General features: G+C 40.8%; 1 protein-coding gene across 1 annotated transcript; it reads left to right on the top strand.

The window, feature by feature from the left end:
• Nucleotides 1–4,428: 4,428 nt before the first annotated feature.
• On the top strand, nt 4,429–17,305 carry IL12B (interleukin 12B). Its single transcript, XM_037396262.1, has 8 exons — nt 4,429–4,668; nt 7,086–7,167; nt 9,101–9,382; nt 10,537–10,654; nt 11,683–11,876; nt 12,704–12,849; nt 14,179–14,300; nt 15,684–17,305. The coding sequence occupies exons 2-8, from the start codon at nt 7,086–7,088 to the stop codon at nt 15,685–15,687; spliced, it is 948 nt and encodes a 315-aa protein (XP_037252159.1). The 5' UTR covers nt 4,429–4,668; the 3' UTR covers nt 15,688–17,305.
• Nucleotides 17,306–17,862: the final 557 nt, after the last annotated feature.

Raw genomic sequence — 17,862 nt, 5'->3', positions numbered from 1 at the left:
TGCATCGCATTGCACTGAGAAAAAGGCAATGAGCCATCTTCACATGCATGCTCTGGGAGAGGAACTTTTGTGCTTCCCAAGTTAAGTATCTCTGGTATCTCTGTAGTTCCACATTGAATGTTACAGAGGTACCAGTTTCTTTTGTATCTCTGCCCCATATTTTCTGAGTGATTGTGAAGATTTCCCAAAGCATATCATAGACTTGGGTACCCAAATCCCAGTGACTCTCTGACATAATTTACTGTAGTAAATGTGATTTGGTTCTTAAAACATTTTTGAAATGTCATGCCTCTTTTTGCTTTTTATATCCTTATGCAGGATAGTACTCTCTCCTTCCTTGCATTCTTTCTTTTACTTCTAATATTGTCTCTAAATACAGGCTGTATGTATAACAGGGTCTATGTAGAGACACCCAATGCGCTATGAGGTACGCTGACTGGGCAGATGTGTATTTACTGGGGGAGAAGGGAGTAGGACTAAAAGACGAAACCCCCTTCTTTGCACTTCTCTAATTTAGCACCAGCTAGTGCTCTGCGTCTACATGCATTTTATATCCACATTCAGCTCTATGCTGAACAACAGTTAGCTGGAATCTGAAAGCTGAGGAGCAACATTAGCACAATACTGGCCGATTAATTAGGCCAGGTCACAGTAATAGTACTGCACAATTCTGGAGGTAGTCGATGCCCTACCAGCACAGAGCGCAAATGAGGTAAACCTTTTACTGTCCCCTCCATCTAAGGAGAGATACCCAAAGTCCTTCTCTTGGGTGGCTGCTATAGTTGTATCATAACGCAAATGAATCACTGTTGTATAAAGCTTAGATTTTTTAAATTTTTTGATAGAGGTGGGATGTATTTTTTCCCGCCTCTACTGTTTTGCGTTTCTCTCAAGGTTTGGTCTTGGTTCAGTGATTCCACATAGTAGCTTGTGATGGTAATTTTTTAGGAAAGTTAATTGATATGCTAATATTACACAGTATTTCCTGATGAAATAATATAAATCACTGTTTAGTTAATTACATATAAAGAACGGTGCTCCCTTCTCACTGCTACTACATTAATAATAACATTAATAAAACTTGATCTTTGGAATTAATCTCCAAAACAATTTCCATGCATAAGTAGCCTGATGTTGAAGGAAATTCCATATAAAGGAATCATACTGATTATACACTTTATATAAATCTTCCTTTTACTAAGGTTACACAGTTTTTTTTCCTGGATTATGGTGAAATAACTGTGTCATTCCACAAAGCAAAAATTATCTGTCCTTCAAAAGAGGGGAAAACTGTTTTCAAATGGGCAATTCTGCCAAAAAAAATGTTTCCATTGCATTAGGAGAAAGCAAAACATGGACATAGAGTTTCCACCATTCTCTTTCAGTGTCATAGGGGAAGTAGGATAAAATGATGGGAGAGAAGCTGCTCTCCAAATTTCCCCTTAAGAATATATGAGCTCATAATGGAAAACCAGAGTGTCATCAAAAGATGTTTTCACAATCTTTATGTTTTAATATTTAAAAATTCCTCTGATGGATCATAGCGAACTATCCCATCATGGAAGTTCCACACAGATGTGTCTGTGCTCCATAGCTGGCATGTAGCATTCTTGACTTGGTACTGTATTGCTCCATTTATCCTGTAACAAGAACTAAGCTGAGGCAATTATGTAGGCTTTATGCACATGTGTGCAAGCATACACTTTGAAAATGTGTGTTTACTTATATTAATCATTAACTATTCATGTTTCAGAACTAAGCAGGTATTCAAAGACTACATCAAGTTGGACAGATGCTTAAGCTATGCATTAGCGACCTTACAGTCAAAAAAGAAAAGCCACATTATGTGGTTGACATCAGCAAACAGGCAAGCTAAAATGGGTTGAGGAAGATGTAGGCAACACGTATGTAAAGTTACTTGTGCCCATATTTATCTGCTCAGCGACTGGATGCAGCTCTCAAGTTTTCTTGGTCATTGCTGGCTTGCTGTTAAACTGGTGTGTTATCTCAGAAGCGAATTTCAGAAATCTGAAATTGTCTTCAATGGGAACAAATTGTTGCCTAACCTTGATTCAGCCCAGGCTCTTTCTCATTTGTGAAAGGAGAGCTGCCCCCAGTGCTTCCCGAGGGCTGCAGCTGGAACAGGGTGGGCTGCAGGAGGGAAGGGCTGTCACTGTGCCCCGAGGCTTCCTCCCTGCCCTTGCTACGAGGTTTCTCCTGGGAGGAGAAGCAGCTGCATGGGAATGTGGTACACAGCCCAGCCTCCTCCTGACATACGTTTCAAAGGTAGTGAGGGGCTGGGATCAGAAGGAGACAATTTTGTCACCTGGAAGAATTTGGATACCTTTCACTTGCCTGTGCCCCAGCTGCTCCTGCCACACCTTTCCCAAAGGGCTTTCTCAGGCTGCCGTCCTCCTTCTGAACAGTGGAACAATGGCACAAGTGTCAGTGTCCTCATGCCCCCCCCCTTGGCAAAGTGGCCTGGGTAGGAGCTGTTAAGACAGGAGCATGAATATACACAGTGTATGTCAGTGGGGGACCCAAAACTGCCTGAGAAGACATTTGTCCCAAATGATCATGTAAGAGAGGAAGACGAGCATCAGCCATGTGCAAAGATGGCACATGTGCTTGTAACCCACACGTCCTCCCAACGTGTCTGTGTAAGACCGTCTGTATGTGTAGAAGGGGGAGATTAGAGCTCTTTGGGATAAATGCAGGGTAGAGATGTACAGGTGTTAATTACCATTTTGGAAGTGTCTAGTACTCTGGCTTATCTGTTTTATTATTGATACGGAATTCTCAGATGAATAGTTCACTGGTTGCTCATCAATTCTGTGTCAGAAATAAATCAATAAACCACTCTGATACAGATTCAGTACACAGTATGCGAAGGGGGCAGTTTTTCTCTGTGACAGAGGCGCCGTTTCAAACCAGCTTCGGAAAGCTGCGCTCACAGCCTGCAGCCCTCTCGCTCTGCTCTTACCCAGCTCTGGCCACCAGCTCCAGCAACGGGCAGCCTGGGCTGGTGTGTGACATACAGGCTGGGCACGCTGGCCTCAGCAGGGAGGTCGTTAGGCCCATTAGAGAATGCAATACTCTAATTTTGTGTTTTGCCACACGGGAAGGAGTTAAAGCTCAGCTGCCAAAGGTGTCTGTGATCCTACTCAAGCCGTGTTTCTTTAAAGAGGATGGCTAAGGAGAGAAAAGGATTCCATGGCAATCCTGTACATCTGTGTGAAGCTTTCAGCACCATTTATCCAGAATCCTGAAACTACCCCCTTTCAAATTAGAGCATGACACCCTGTCTGCTGTTTGCCCCCCAGATGGGTGACAATAAACAGGAACCCCATGCACTGGGAACTGCTGGGGGTCATAATAAGTTTATCTCTGCTAATTTGGGTTGTTCCTCCTTTTTTTTTTCCCAGGTTCTTGCTGTATTTGGGGGCACCAAATACGCAACATATTGCAGATGTTTGTGTTTCATCTGTGTGAAGGACTTCTGACAGACCATTGACTGTAAACATATTGCAGATGTTTGTGTTTCATCTGTGTGAAGGACTTCTGACAGACCATTGACTGTAGCAGGAGGGACAGACACCGTCTTTTCATTGCTGGATTACTACATTATCGCTTTGATCCCTGGGCTATGGGAATACTCCTGTCACTAGAGAGCACACAGGATACAATTGTGTCTCTTTATGAATTCCTAAAGTATGTCTAGGTTGAATTTCAAACCATATATTTTTTTTTTTTTTGCTTTTATAAGTAATGTATTTTTTCTTGCTTAAAACTTTTCAGTCGTCTTATTCAGGTTTGGAACAGGGCTAGAAGAACAATTCAGTTTTGGTTTGCCTGACAAATAAAGTGAATTGTTTTCTATCATTTCACAAATAATAAAAAAATCAACAGAAACGTTCTCCTCATTTTCAAAGCATATGTTATATATGGGGCTTTGCTTATGCTTGAGTACAGGTCTAAAAGGAACATCAGTTTATAAAGAAAAAACAATAGCTTGTATTTAAAAGCTGCAACATAAAATAATGCGACAATCTCAGGTTTTTATCTCTTAAGACAGAACTAATTGTTCATTTTTTGTTTGTCCTAAGTCTCCATTTTTAGAATAAACATAATTCTAAAACAGCAGCTAAAAATTAATTTCCCCTTTGCTTTACTTCTGATTGATGTGGTAGCTGGGATTTTATTTCATGTAATTATTGCTTTCGTGCTTACCAGGTAGAAGTAGATTTAGTTTATTTAACTTTCTCTTTCTGTCTTCATAATGTATTTCCCATCAGACAGTTTTGGTAGTTTATTTAGTCTGTATTTACTCTTCCCCAGATGATGAAGAGGCAGTATGAGAGAGACAGAAAATCAGGCAGGAAAGGAAATGCCTCTGGCATAGCATAAAGGTCATAGTACAATCTCATAATCTCATTTCCTCTTTAAAGTTTACCTGGGAGTCCCAAACTTTTTTTTTTTTTGCTTTAGCTCTGCCACTATGTAAAAAAGGAACTCAAGCCACGTGTTGCAATTCTGTGGTATTGCGGTAAAACGGAGCATCCCTTTCCTTTAGCAGTTTAGATTTATAAGCGAGCCAGCACTTTGCTTCCTTCAGATCACAAAACCAACCTGCCTGGCAACTTCAGCCAACAGGCACCGCAGCAAAAGGTGAGAATTCCTTTCTTCTCTAATACTGGGGCAACACATCTGGTACTAGCTTCTTCAGATGAAACCAGTGAAAGCTTAAAACTATTTATTTAAAAGGGTATTTAAATAGTTGTTGTGACATTTTTCTCAGGACAGTATTTATATCCTTACGTGCCTGAAGTTAGGCACATAATGTATATATGTTTATAGCTCAGAATTGTTATCTAACTAACAGAACAGCTAATGTTATAAAGTAATAATCTTTTGTATCTTACCAATATTCATGTTGCTGGGGTGTGTGCATCGACAAATAGATGTTGGTGGTCAGTCTGTTCTCTGTTTTAAAAAACACACACCACCATTGGCTTGGCCCTGCCTTGAGCTGGGACTGGTCCAGGTGACATCCAGAGGTCCTTTCTGGCATAAACTATAACTATTCTGTGAGTCTTCATGAAGGAATCTGTGCTGATTTACAGAAGCTTGTGCTCCAGATCACAGGGGACATATGATATTGCCATACCCTCCTCCCCTATGAAGTGCTTAGGCAAGTGCACTAACTAGTGATGTTCAGAAACTGAGTTTATTTCGGATTAATTTTTCACTAAAATTTTGAGATGGGGAGAGGGGGTGTTCCCCACCACCACCTCAAAAATTGAATAGTTTTCCATGAAAATTGTTAACTTTTTTCACCAAAAACCTGAACCGTGAAGCTTTTCCCTAAAACCAGAAGGAACTTTTTGGTTTCCAAGGTTTCAATTTTGATGAAAGGTTAGTACAAAAAAGAAGGCATGTTTTACACCCTTCTCCAAGTTTCAGTTGATATTTCAGATGCTGGTTTTATGAAGCTTAGTGATGAATGGCCACGTTACGATGAAAGAAATCAGCATCTTGATTTCTGCAAAATGTGTTTTTCTTTCACAAATTACAGATAATCCTGCTTGCAGTAGAAAATCATTAGGAGCTAAGAGTATTTGCCTTTTAATGAAGCGATATACTGCTGATAGGCTGCCTGATAGTATCTGGCATTTCACAGGCCTGTGCCTGCCTCTAAGTACAGATGCAGACACTCTCTGGATACTACACTAGTAGCTTTGGCTCCCATCAATAGCTGCTGTGCGGTGTACAAAATCAGAGGGCACGTTTTCTTGGCCTCAGTCCAGAGAGAGCTGACTTCTGATCAAGGTTTGCTAATAACAGCAGGAGCTACCAGTGAGTAACAGATTTGATGCACATACTCTCCCTCCATAAAACCAAATAAAAATGTTTCATAGCACATGAGAAGAAATCAGGAGCACTACTCGACTTTCCTTGGAAAAAAAGAAACTGTTTGGGAGGAAAAAAAAACAAACGCAAACCACTCAATTTTGTGTTTTTCATGTGCATTCAGATTCCCACTGTAGTCAGAACAGACTTTGAAAGATACATTCACCAATCTCTTTTTCTAAGTCATGTTCCTATTAATTTGGCTTAATCTCCAGTTGAAAAAGGTCTGAAAATGTATCTAAATAACTGTCATTAATGTTTTTTATGCAGCTGGTAGTTACTACAGCATTTGGCAACTATGTTTTGTGTTTCGTGGGAGCTCTAGCTGTATTTTGAATTCAGGACAAATATACATTTATATATTGTATATACAGCTATATACTTATATATTCTCAAGGGAGATATATGTGTATGTATCAAATGAACACAGCAACAATGGTACACATATCCAGCCATGTCTGCAAATATAGCTGTGGCACTGATTCCAATAGGATTTTTGCCTGAAATTGCCTACACAACTAATTAGACTATGCAGCCTCGGGTAGATACTAGAACTAGTACCAGTTAGACATGTGTCAATACTGATGCCAGCTTTACACTGCGTTATTGACACTGCTGTCGCTTGTTCTCACAGAGATGGTGAAGACTGCAGTCCAGCAAAACACTTCAGCAGGTCCTTAACTTTATTCACAATGCTTTGTTTTAATAGGACTACTGACATGCTTAAACCAAGGAACATACTTTTAAGCTTTGTATGAATATGAATGGAATTTAAATTCCATTGATCCTTTAGTCCAATGCCTTGTTCATGCAGCTAGCCTCACTGGCACCAGCAAGACTCTTCTTGTGTGAGGAATATTTAACTGAGGGTCCTGGGAATGCTTCTGAGCTCCTGATCATAAGACCTATGCACATAACAATTTCCTCTAAGTTCCATGATTTCTTCTCTAAACTGGTTTGCAGTGTGAATAACAAGCGGATCAAAATCTTGGCTTGAGCAATAGTACAAACCTGATATTCAACTTTTGTGTACTCTAAGAGTTCTTAGAATGGGACAATATTTCTTAGTTCACTGGAACTGACTCTATCTTATTATCCTGTCCAACCCTGAGCTCAATTTCAGTACACACTCAACAATCCTCAATGAAGTTTAGTAATTTATTTTTTCTCTACAGATGTCTCATCTACCATTTGCCTTACTTTCATTATTCTCCTTCGCTGCCCTTCTGGAAGCACAGTGGAAACTGAGGGAAAACGGTAAGCAGTCTTCATGTACTGAGACCCGCAGCTGACTGTAGGACACAAGGGTATTTCAGAATTATACTTGTTTCCACAAGCACAGAATTTGTTAACTATAGTATCCTAGGCCAAGGTTCTTCCCATTTGCTTGTGAATAACTAGCCGACTAATTGGTATTAATGGAAGAAATATTTTAAAGTCCTAAAATGTCAAACAACAGCCATTCTGAATATTTACATTAGAAACTGTCTTATTTCCTATTCCCTGTTCTCTTGTTTCAAAAGTTTTAGTCATGCAATCTAGAAGCAGAGATATTACCTTGTGACTTAGGCAACAGCCCACAAACAAGTGAGGAATTGTCAAAAACGGTATTTCACAGTAAAGCCTAAAACCTAGAAATAGTTTATCTCTGTTTTCTGGTTAATAACGTAAATGTAAATACATTTGTGAAAATATAGTGTCAGTAATAAACGAACAAATCTTTTGAATAACTTACCAGAAAACAGGACTAAATTCAGATAATCAAATTTGCTGTTCTTATTCACCCAGTGTAGCTCCATAACCCAGGCTGTCTTCAGTGTGATTATCCAAAAAGAAGGACCCTAATCAACATGAGAAAAGCATTGTCAATCTGATTGTGTTTTCCTTGTAACAAGTAATTCAATTACTTTTCCCCGTAACTTTACATTAAAAAATTATTGATCTTGTAGGTTTCCTAGGCAATGTTATGGTGCTGAAAACTGCAAATATGTTTTTCAGGATTGGGAATAATCTTTGTGTTTGAAGTCTGTAAGATTTACCTTGCTTGTGCTTCAAATACCCAGAGGCAGTTTGGGAAGCTTGTTGCTTGTTTTCTGCCATTTTAGATTCAGCATTTGACATGTACTTCTTAGAGTTTCTTCTTTGCGGTAAAGTCCTAAAGCTTTCATTCTGGTAGTGAAGTGCTCTGGTGGAAAGGTCTTAGATCTCACTGGAACTCTGATTTCCTGAGCTGGGTGCTTGCTGTGGTGCTGACTGAGAAACAAATTTTTTGCCATGTAGAAGCCTCTGGGGGCACTGAACATGGCTGGGGAGCCTGTGACAACAGCAGTGTATCTAAGCCACGACAAATATGAGAACTGTTGCCACACAGGAGCGTAAGTGAAGTTCTTCAGCCAACCACTGCAAAGAGACAAAAGACAGTTTACTTAACGGAATCGTTCCAAGTTACTTTGTTATGTGGCGTTACTTCAAATTTGGAAAAACCGGCAGGGCACTTCAGAGTTACAAGCTGGCATTTAGGAGACCACATCTCCCTGTTGCAGCCCGCTTAGCTCTGCTGTAGCTCAGCGATCCCCAGTCCCTTTGTAGTTGCTCCATGGGGACCAGGGTGATGGGAGTACAGACTGTTCCCTCTAGAAAATGGAAAGCAGCACCAGCTACAGGCAAATACAAACCACATACTCAGAGCTGCCCTCCTCCCCATCACTCACCTTTAATGATCTCAGGATTCACCATCATAGACCTTTGCTGCTGAAGAGGGCAAAGCATCATAGCTTTGCACCATAGCAAAGCACCATAGTACGGAGTGGTTTTACATGCCATTTTGTGAGCAAAGGCCACCAGCCACGTACAGGAGGAATACCTGGGCTTAGGGTGCACTTGAATCCTCACCTTTAAAGCAAAGGTATCTGCCTTCTTTCCATGGTTGTGAACCACTGTAAGATTCTCTGAGAACATGGGAAAAAAGCCACGTCGTCCCTATTGATCAGCAGGTTCTAGATGCACTGTAAATTTCTAAGTCAAACATCTTCTTGTAGTAAAGATTTCCAGGTGATGATGAGGCACTGGCAAGAAAGCCAGAGATTTGTTAGCAGTTTTCCCAGAGAGTAAAGCTGGAAAAAAGGGCTCAGTTCAAGCCTCACACTTAAGTATGAGGAGCTGCTAACACGTCTTTCTCTGCAATGTCCAGTGTATGTCATTGAATCAGAGTGGAATGATGAGACACCAGCTAAAAGAGTGAAGCTCACCTGCAATACCTCTGATGAAGCACTGCCAGTTTACTGGAAAAAGGACACCGAACTGAGGGGAACTGGAAAGACTCTGATTGCTGAAGTGAAAGAGTTCCCAGATGCTGGCAACTACACCTGTCTGACAGCTAATACCCATGAAATCATCAGCTATGATTTCTTCCTCATAACTAAAGTAGACTCCAATGGGCAAATGATAAGGTCGATTCTGAAAAGCTTTAAAGGTAGGGTCATAAGATGATGTGATGTATCTTGCTCAGCTTTCTGCACCAGAGCTTTGTGAGGGCCAGAGGGCTCTGGAGAAATGCATGAGAAATACCCACGTTAAAATAGGTCCCCCTCAAACGCTTTACTGACAGTGAAGGGCAAATGATTCCTTCTGTGGGTTTGCATAGGGTGCAGCTGATGAGCAGCGTAGGAACTGGTTGCTGTGGGTTGAATGTGGGACTCCCTAGACCTATAGGATGGAGTGGTGGTAGGAACAATTAGATCCAGGATAACATCAAGATCACACCACTGCTTTTCTGGTGGGGGAGCAATAGAGTGGCTTTGCCTCCATCTCACAGATCCAGCACTCAGGAGAGGGTTTGCAAAGCCAGGGCTACGTGATTTGACAGAACCAGGAACCAACCTAGATTTTGAGTGCTGTCATTTGGGCTTCTCCATTTCTGATTAACCCACTGGGACAAGCCTGTGTTGTTTAGCATTTTCTGCATGAACCTCGCTCATGCAGTCCCTCACTGTAGTGCCAAGAACTTAGGCATCTCCAAGGCTTTTTCCCTGGCTCCTGAACGCACATATCAGGTCCAGTAGGCTGGTCTGCCAGTCGGCTACATCCAGGGTACAACACAGAGTTGCAGATCTGCAGTGCTGGGCAGCAGAAACAAACCACACACCTACAATGAGGCCTCATTCATTTCTCACGCTGGAAACATTCCCCATCAAGGGCCCCGGTGTGTGAAGCCATGGGATTATCCACTGCGTGCGCCCTTGCAGGCTGGGGAACAAACAGCGAGTTTGCCAACTGAATAGATGCAACCTTTCCTTGTGAAAGGAACAATGGGTTTATCTATAAACATCTCTTTACTGACAGCTATCCAGCAGCTTGGGTATGCTCTAGCTCCTGCCGATAGCCACGTAGATGTGGTTGATGTGGCGCCACGTAAACCAGCCTTCAGCCACTAACTGTGGTTATATGGCTTTTTAGCTGCAGGTTGGCCGCCCCAGGGGCAGCATGCGACTGCATCTGCCTACGTGCCCACCCCCTGTCAAAGCAGATGGGAGTCTGTAGAATTACTGTTTCATCTCTGCTTTGACCATTTTGGCAAAAAGAGTAAATAAATCATGTTTTCTTTCTTTTTTTTTTTTTTCCATCTAGAGCCAAACAGGACATTTTTAAAATGTGAAGCAAAGAACTACTCTGGAATTTTCATATGTTCATGGATGACAGAAAATGAGAGTCCAAATGTGAAGTTCACAATCAGAAATCTAAAAGGGTAAAAGCTTGTACTTTCCTTAACAACCTCATAGTAAGGCTGGAAGAGCCCTCGTGTTACTGTGTGTAGGAGATTCTGGATTTTAGGCTATTGAGGGCACGTAGAAGGCAAGGAATCCTATTTCCAAAGCCTGAACTTCTGCAAAATGTTTAGAGACATCACTGGGACTAACTTAACTAATAAGCGTATGGAAGTTGCTCAGAAATTAATAAATACTTGAAAATGGAGCAACCCCCAGTGGATGTTACAGCTGCTACAGTACAGCCACAGAATAACTTAAGCAATAACAAAAACAGTTCGTGCAGGGGAGACAGAGGAAGTTGAGCCAAAAGCAGAAACAATCATAGCACTGAGTCCCTTCATAGCAGATCCAGTGGAATTAAGGGAGTGGGAGGCTGCACCCACTGCAGAAGCCACATGTCCACTCACAAGTCTCTGTTGAGGAACACTGCAGAAACCTGCGAGGGAAATATGTGAGGGGAACCTTGTGGGGATTTCCTACCTCCCACTACTCTGGGGGGTTTCTCCAAAACATGGAGTGCTGCAGCAAAGGTCACTTCAGTTTGTTAAAGAAGAAACAACTGCAAAGCGTTTTATTTTGCTGAATGCAAAAATAGAACCAGATTCAGGTAGTACTTTACAGATAGCTTTTATTATTTATTTCCCATTGGATACATTTTAGCCTTTCCTTGTTTCTTCCAGCAAGGTTTTGGAAAGGGCTAAGGAACAAAGTAAGATACTAGAGCTTGTCATGGGGCAGTGGTAATAGAAATGAGACATCCCGTTTTAGGTTTAAACACTAATTCCTTCTGCAAAGGCAGGGGAGCTTGTGTGATTTTACATTAATATGTAATACAGCACCGAAAACGTAAGAACTACCACTGAACTGTTCCTGCAGCTGATGAAGCGCAGCTGTAAAATAATACAGGCAACATCAAAATATTACCTTACCAACTACGTTTTCATTGTGGCAACAAATTCTCAGAACAAACCAGCATTTCCAGTACTTTTCTCTGTTCTGTATTCAGCTCTCAAGGAGACATAACCTGCAGCAGCCCTGTAGCTCACAGTGATAATTCCGTGACTGAATACACAGCCCAGTGCCAGAAAGAAAACTACTGTCCATTTGCTGAAGAGCACCAGCCAATTGAGATGTTCCTGGAGGTTATTGATGAGGTGGAATATGAGAACTACACTAGCAGCTTCTTCATCAGAGATATCAGTGAGTAGACCAGGAACCATGATTAATTCTTAGCGTTATTCTCACTGCTGATAGTGGAACTAACAACAGTATCTGATCAAACCAAGCTTGGGAATCCCTGCCCTATTCTACTGTAAATCTGTATCAAGCCCCAGTTACAGGAACAGGGGAAAACAAATCATAGCAGCAGTCCGGAAAAGGATGAGGAAGTGAAGAATCAACATCTCCCTAGCTTGTGACCTCCAACCCTCTCACCCCCACACCTCCCAGAAGTTTCTGTAGCATTCTCTATTAGATGGACATGGTTTGGAAGGGGTATGTGAGAGAAATCAGAGAATAACTAATAACCCATCAGGCTCTTCTCTGAGAACAGCAGATTTACTCAGATAATGATTAACACCATGTATGCTTCCCTCCTGATGCATTCTTACAGATGGGCATTGAGGGCAGATGAATAGAAAATGACAGGAAATAAGAGGACCAGTTGTGACCATGATGCCACAGGGCACAGAAAAATGAAGCAGCATCCTAAAGAAACAGATGTTTTGCTAAATACCCTAACAGTCAGCTGGGATATCCCTCTGTGTCCAACAGAGCCCTCTGCAACCTTCCAGGAAAAAAAAATAAATAAATAAATAAAAAAAAAAGGATCTTACCCAGAGAGACTCTGGGAGTGTTCTTGATTTTCAGTAAGAAGCAATCAAGGCAGTTCTTACACATCATGTCTACTCTCTTAATGTCAGGGAGGCTCCCAAAGCTGATTTCTATAAAATGATCAACAGTAATACACCAACACCTGCTATTATGCTGCTAATGTGAATTAATTACTTCTACATTTTCTCTTGCAGTAAAACCTGACCCACCCCAATGTCAGTATGTGGCCACAAATGGAACAGTGACCTGGACATATCCCAGAACATGGAGCACACCGAAGTCCTACTTCCCTTTGACTTTCAGGGTCCAAGTTGAAAGTACAGAGAAACACAAAACCCAGGTGGAGATACAACATTTGAAACACAATTTTCTTGCTTGAAAAGACAGTACAAATAATATAAGCTAACTATGCAAGAATCATGAACTAAAATAAAATTTTAAAAAAGGGTGCTGAGACCCAAATGTGGCAAGGTTCTGTCTTGGCAGAAAAAGATCTCCTTCCCAGTTCTATGAGCAGTAAGATCCAAGCAACACACTCTGGGGTGGATGCAACACTGATCTAACTGGGGAGATAAAATCGTGCCCAGCATTGTACAGCTGCGCTAGTGTGAAAGAAGTGTTTACTAACTCATTAGTAGGCTGTGTGGGTCCTAATGTGGGAAAATCCCAATTTCCAAATCAAGAAATCTAGGATCTGTTGCACTGTTTCCCTTGTATGTTGTTTGTACCTGCGTAGCTCAGGCCTTCTTTATAGGTGAATTGGCAAATAAGGAATCGGTGACTCATTTGGTAGCATTTCTGTGGAAAATGGTGAAGACTACAGTCTTTGCCACTCACTTCTCAGTTATTAGTTAATTGCTAACTAAACATTTCTACTCTGTATTAGCTTTAAATCACAAAATGGTTTTGCTTCTTTTGGTAATGCTAATGGATACACTAAAGGGTACACGACAGCAGTGTGGTGATTTGCCTAGGCTGGCAAAGAAATCAACAGCAGACACGGAAAGAAATACACAAACCAGCTGACCGCAGTGCAGGTCCTTAACTACAGTGCTGCTCCTCCCTGGTTCAGCAATTAGAAAAGTAAAAAAATGTAATGATCATTCCAGTTTGTCGACTGATTAAACCGAAGACACTAGAGGATGTCTTTTTCTACGCGAAAAAAAAATTAGCAAGCCTGTACCAGCAGATGGGGCCATGCCCCTGGTGCTGATTCCTTGATTTTGGTAGAGTTGTCTCGTACAATCCCTTAGGTAGAGAAACTGGTGAGTCTATGGAGTGCTTCTTGTATCAGCCGCAACTCCTCGGTGGGAATTTCAACGATACTGAAAAGCAGCAACTTCTGCCTTTTAGGGTTCCTGCTCTGGGGGAAGAAGAAAGCAGAGAAAAACCCAGATAAACAAATAAACCCTTTGCTTTAATGACGGTTTCAGTTTGGGGTTTGGAACACATTACAACACTAATTTCAGTGGGAACTGGGCTTTTTAGTTCTCACAAGTCCTGATGACTTTGGTATCTGTGGGTGAAGATACTGCTTTTGAAACAACAGACTACTAGTGGGCTTTGGACTACATGTGCTTATTGCAGTCTGTCTGGCCCTTCATGGTATGTTCTGCTTGACTTTTACAATCTGCTGATGGAGCTGTGCCCCGTTCTTCGTTCTTCGTAGGTGTATGATACTGATGAGCAGTCTATTCAGATTCCAGTGACTGGGCCAAAAGACAAGATCTCCGTCCAGGCCAGGGATCGCTATTACAACTCATCCTGGAGTGAGTGGTCTGCACTTTGCAGGTAAGACTTAAAGAACCTTTTTCTGGAGGAGCAGGGATGATTCCTTACTTAGGAGAGTAAGGAGTCTGTGAAATTTTGCTTCTTAAATATTCATTTATTTCACCTTTCATCATAACAATTTTTTGTCTCCTAAACATTTTTTCATGAAGTCAAGTACTTTTTTTTGAAGGGCTATAGCTGGGCAGGTGCCTGACTCTCATCAATTGAAGCTGAATCCCTAATCCCCATCAGACTTGGGACCATGGGAACTTCTGAGCCTTGCATTATGTGGTCCTGAGTCCTTCAGAGAAACTGAGTGCTGGCATTTCATTAGATGGCTCAGACCAGCAAAGCTTTATTGAGAAGTGAACTAAAAATCTAGGTCTGAGGAAAAAACACATAAATGTATTGGGCTGTCTAAACAATGATTCTCTTTAAAAATAATACTTGAGGAAACAATTAGAAACCATTTAAATCAGAGATGAAACAATGGATATAGGTCCATGGACATGGGCAGGTTTCTACCTAACTAGGCAATTATAAAATATTCTTTAAGAAATAGATGAGCAGTTGGCCATTGCCAGTGTAACTCATGCTGATTTTTATCCTTTCTGTTCATTAATAGCTTATGAGTCAATGTTAGGCATCTAAATACAGCAGACAATCCATATACAGCCAAGTTTTTCCAGAAAATGAGAAAGGGAGTGAGAGAGAGGATGTATTTGCTATTAGAAAGAAAAGCTATTAGCAGCTTCTGCTAGTCCTAGGAATGGCTGTTTTCCTATTCTATGAATTGATTAGGGTTCTCTGACAGCTCTAGATTACTCTCAGCCTAGCTATCCAGGTCAGAACGTATTTTTAAATATGGAAATAGCCTCCTTCAGATCAACACCAAAAAGAATTACGCAGATTATTTTTTTATCTTCTTCCTCTCTTCTGTTTTGTAATTTTGAGGTGGGTGGTTTTTTTCAATTAGATGTGGATGCAAATCTCTCTGACCTCCAAGCTTCCAGAGCCACACTGTTGAAAAGGTGTAAACTTTTATTTGAAACACTTGAAACACCTGAAACGAGATCACAACTGCTCTGTGAATCCAGTCCTCATTGGTACAGGGGCATCTATAGATACCACTGGGAACTGAAGGAATTTTTTTGAAGGGCTATAGCTGGGCAGGTGCCTGACCCTCATCAGTTGAAGCTGAATCCCTAATCCCCATCAGACTTGGGACCATGGGAACTTCTGAGCCTTGCATTATGTGGTCCTGAGTCCTTCAGAGAAACTGAGTGCTGGCATTTCATTAGATGGCTCAGACCAGCAAAGCTTTATTGAGAAGTGAACTAAAAATCTAGGTCTGAGGGAAATAAAGATAATTTTTATGTATATTTTCTTTCTCTTATTTTACAGATAGCCAGTAAGAGATTCTAGCAGAATGGCACAAAGCTCCTAAAGAAAGACAAGAATGAATTAGCGCAAGAACATAAGCATAATTAGAAGAAAAATCTGCATTTGAGTTATTAATAAGCCATACCATATCTTTCTTGCAATAGATTAATATTGTCCTGCTGCTGGCAGCTCTTTTAAGCTCCCCAGTTGAGTAACAACTTTAGCATACATCATGTTATATTAACATGTAGAGTATTTTGATATCTTACTGTCAGCTGTTATTGTAGGTTCTGCACGTTAATTATTTATTTATTTATTTATTTATTATTATTTATTTACTTGACATGACTTGCAATGCCAGATGATGGCAGTTGCTATTCAAACGGTTTCATATGTTAATTTATTTGGAAAGTAACTTGCTGAAAGAACTGGTTTAGTATTCCATTATTTAACTATTACATTATTTAATTATTTATTTTTATTTATTTTGTTGACATGTGTCAGCATATAAAGCCTTGGCTGCATGTATCATGTATCAGGGCCATCCTCATCATCCAATCTGATGGCAGATGTTTTAGTAAAAGAAGGAATTGCAAGTTCAGAGTCCTAGAAATGTTAGCTGCTGCATTTTGTCAGCTTTCTGTGCCTACATCATGTTGATGCCCAGCTGGTGAACACTGCAAATGAGAGACCAGCCACTCTCAAAGCCCCACACTTGCGGCTGAAGCCAGGCTGCAGTGGAAGCAATGGGATAGCTGGCACAGAGGCAGCTTTGAGGTGCTGTGGTTGAAACAGTCCTGTTGCCACCTCTCAGAAGGGAAATGGGAGCCGGTAGCTGAATAGAACACCTCCTAAGCAAAGCTCCCTTTCTTTCATACTTGTGATCGTTGGAGGCTTTATTCAGTCACTTTATTCAGTGACCCATGTGTAGCCAGCACATCCCTTGCAGTGGAGATTTCTGACAATAAAATTCATTCAGACCTGTCGTGCCACAGGCAAACCCACAGGGCACAAGTAGTCAGGAATCTGCAACTGAAACCAAGGCAGCTTAAATTACGTAAGTTTAATTGCAGTATATCTGATATTTCAGAAAGCAATTGTTTACTGGGTTTATGTGGATGTTAAGCATCTAATTAAAATTAGAGTTTTAGAACACAGATTTTTATATTTCATTTTGAAAGTATTTCCCTACTACTGCAACATGTGCTAGGTGTCTTCACAGAACCATAGGTAGGAAAAACACCCTCAGGTCCTGGTTCTAAATTGCTTACAGTGTAAGTCCCCAGGTCTGGAAAAAAGCAAAAGCATGTGTTGAAGCCTGTATGTTTTTGTCAAACCACCTAAATCCTGACTTTCAGGAGGGCAAAATAAAACATTAAAATATCTTTGAGGATTTAGGCCTCAAAGGATTTAATCCCCGATACAGAACCACTGAAATTAAAGAAAGACTTCCATTGTGACCATGCTTCCTTTTTTCCAGTCTTAGCAAAGGGTGGTTAATTTAAGATACTTAAACATTGAAATGTGGGAAGTATCAGATATTACAGAAAACTTGATAATCTAGCTACAAGTGCTGTTAGTATTTATTAATATTAAATGTACTCATTTCTGCTATAAATGCAATTCACTGTGCTTGTTTTACAAAGGAGCTTACAATAAATACATCTGAAAACAAGAACATTGGGTTTACTTGTGATGTTTTAAGAAGAATGGTTAATATCACTCTTCACTTTCCTACCAGAATATTAAACGCTACCTGTGAGGCACTGTTTGTAAGAAGAGGTATTATTACTGATTAATTTTACCAAATTCATGGCCTGTAAAACTGTACAGGACAACGCAGAAAAGTGAAGTCTGTTAGTCAGCATTCTCTTCTAAAGCTTCTTCTGCAGGCGGAGTGATTGTGTCATTCGCAGTCTCGCTGAAGTTCACTGGCCTTTGTGGTCGGGAGGTTTCCAACTGAAACCAGGCTGACATGTAGCTTGAGGTCTTTGAGGTTTCTCTCTAATACCGTTGGTACCGTGTTCAGAATTAGTAGGACCTTCCTGTTCTCCAGATATCTGGGCTGAAACCCTGGCACCGTTGAAACCAAACATTGAAACCTCTCATTAACTTCGTTTCAGCCTAGTTTTCACTCTCAGAAATACTCAGGCTAAATTTACAAGTATCCTGACGGAGATTGTTTTGATCTATTACCTTT

The sequence above is a fragment of the Falco rusticolus genome, chromosome 8, assembly GCF_015220075.1.
Source record: "Falco rusticolus isolate bFalRus1 chromosome 8, bFalRus1.pri, whole genome shotgun sequence".
Lineage (NCBI taxonomy): Eukaryota > Metazoa > Chordata > Aves > Falconiformes > Falconidae > Falco > Falco rusticolus.
This window is presented reverse-complemented; position numbering and strand designations above follow the sequence as displayed.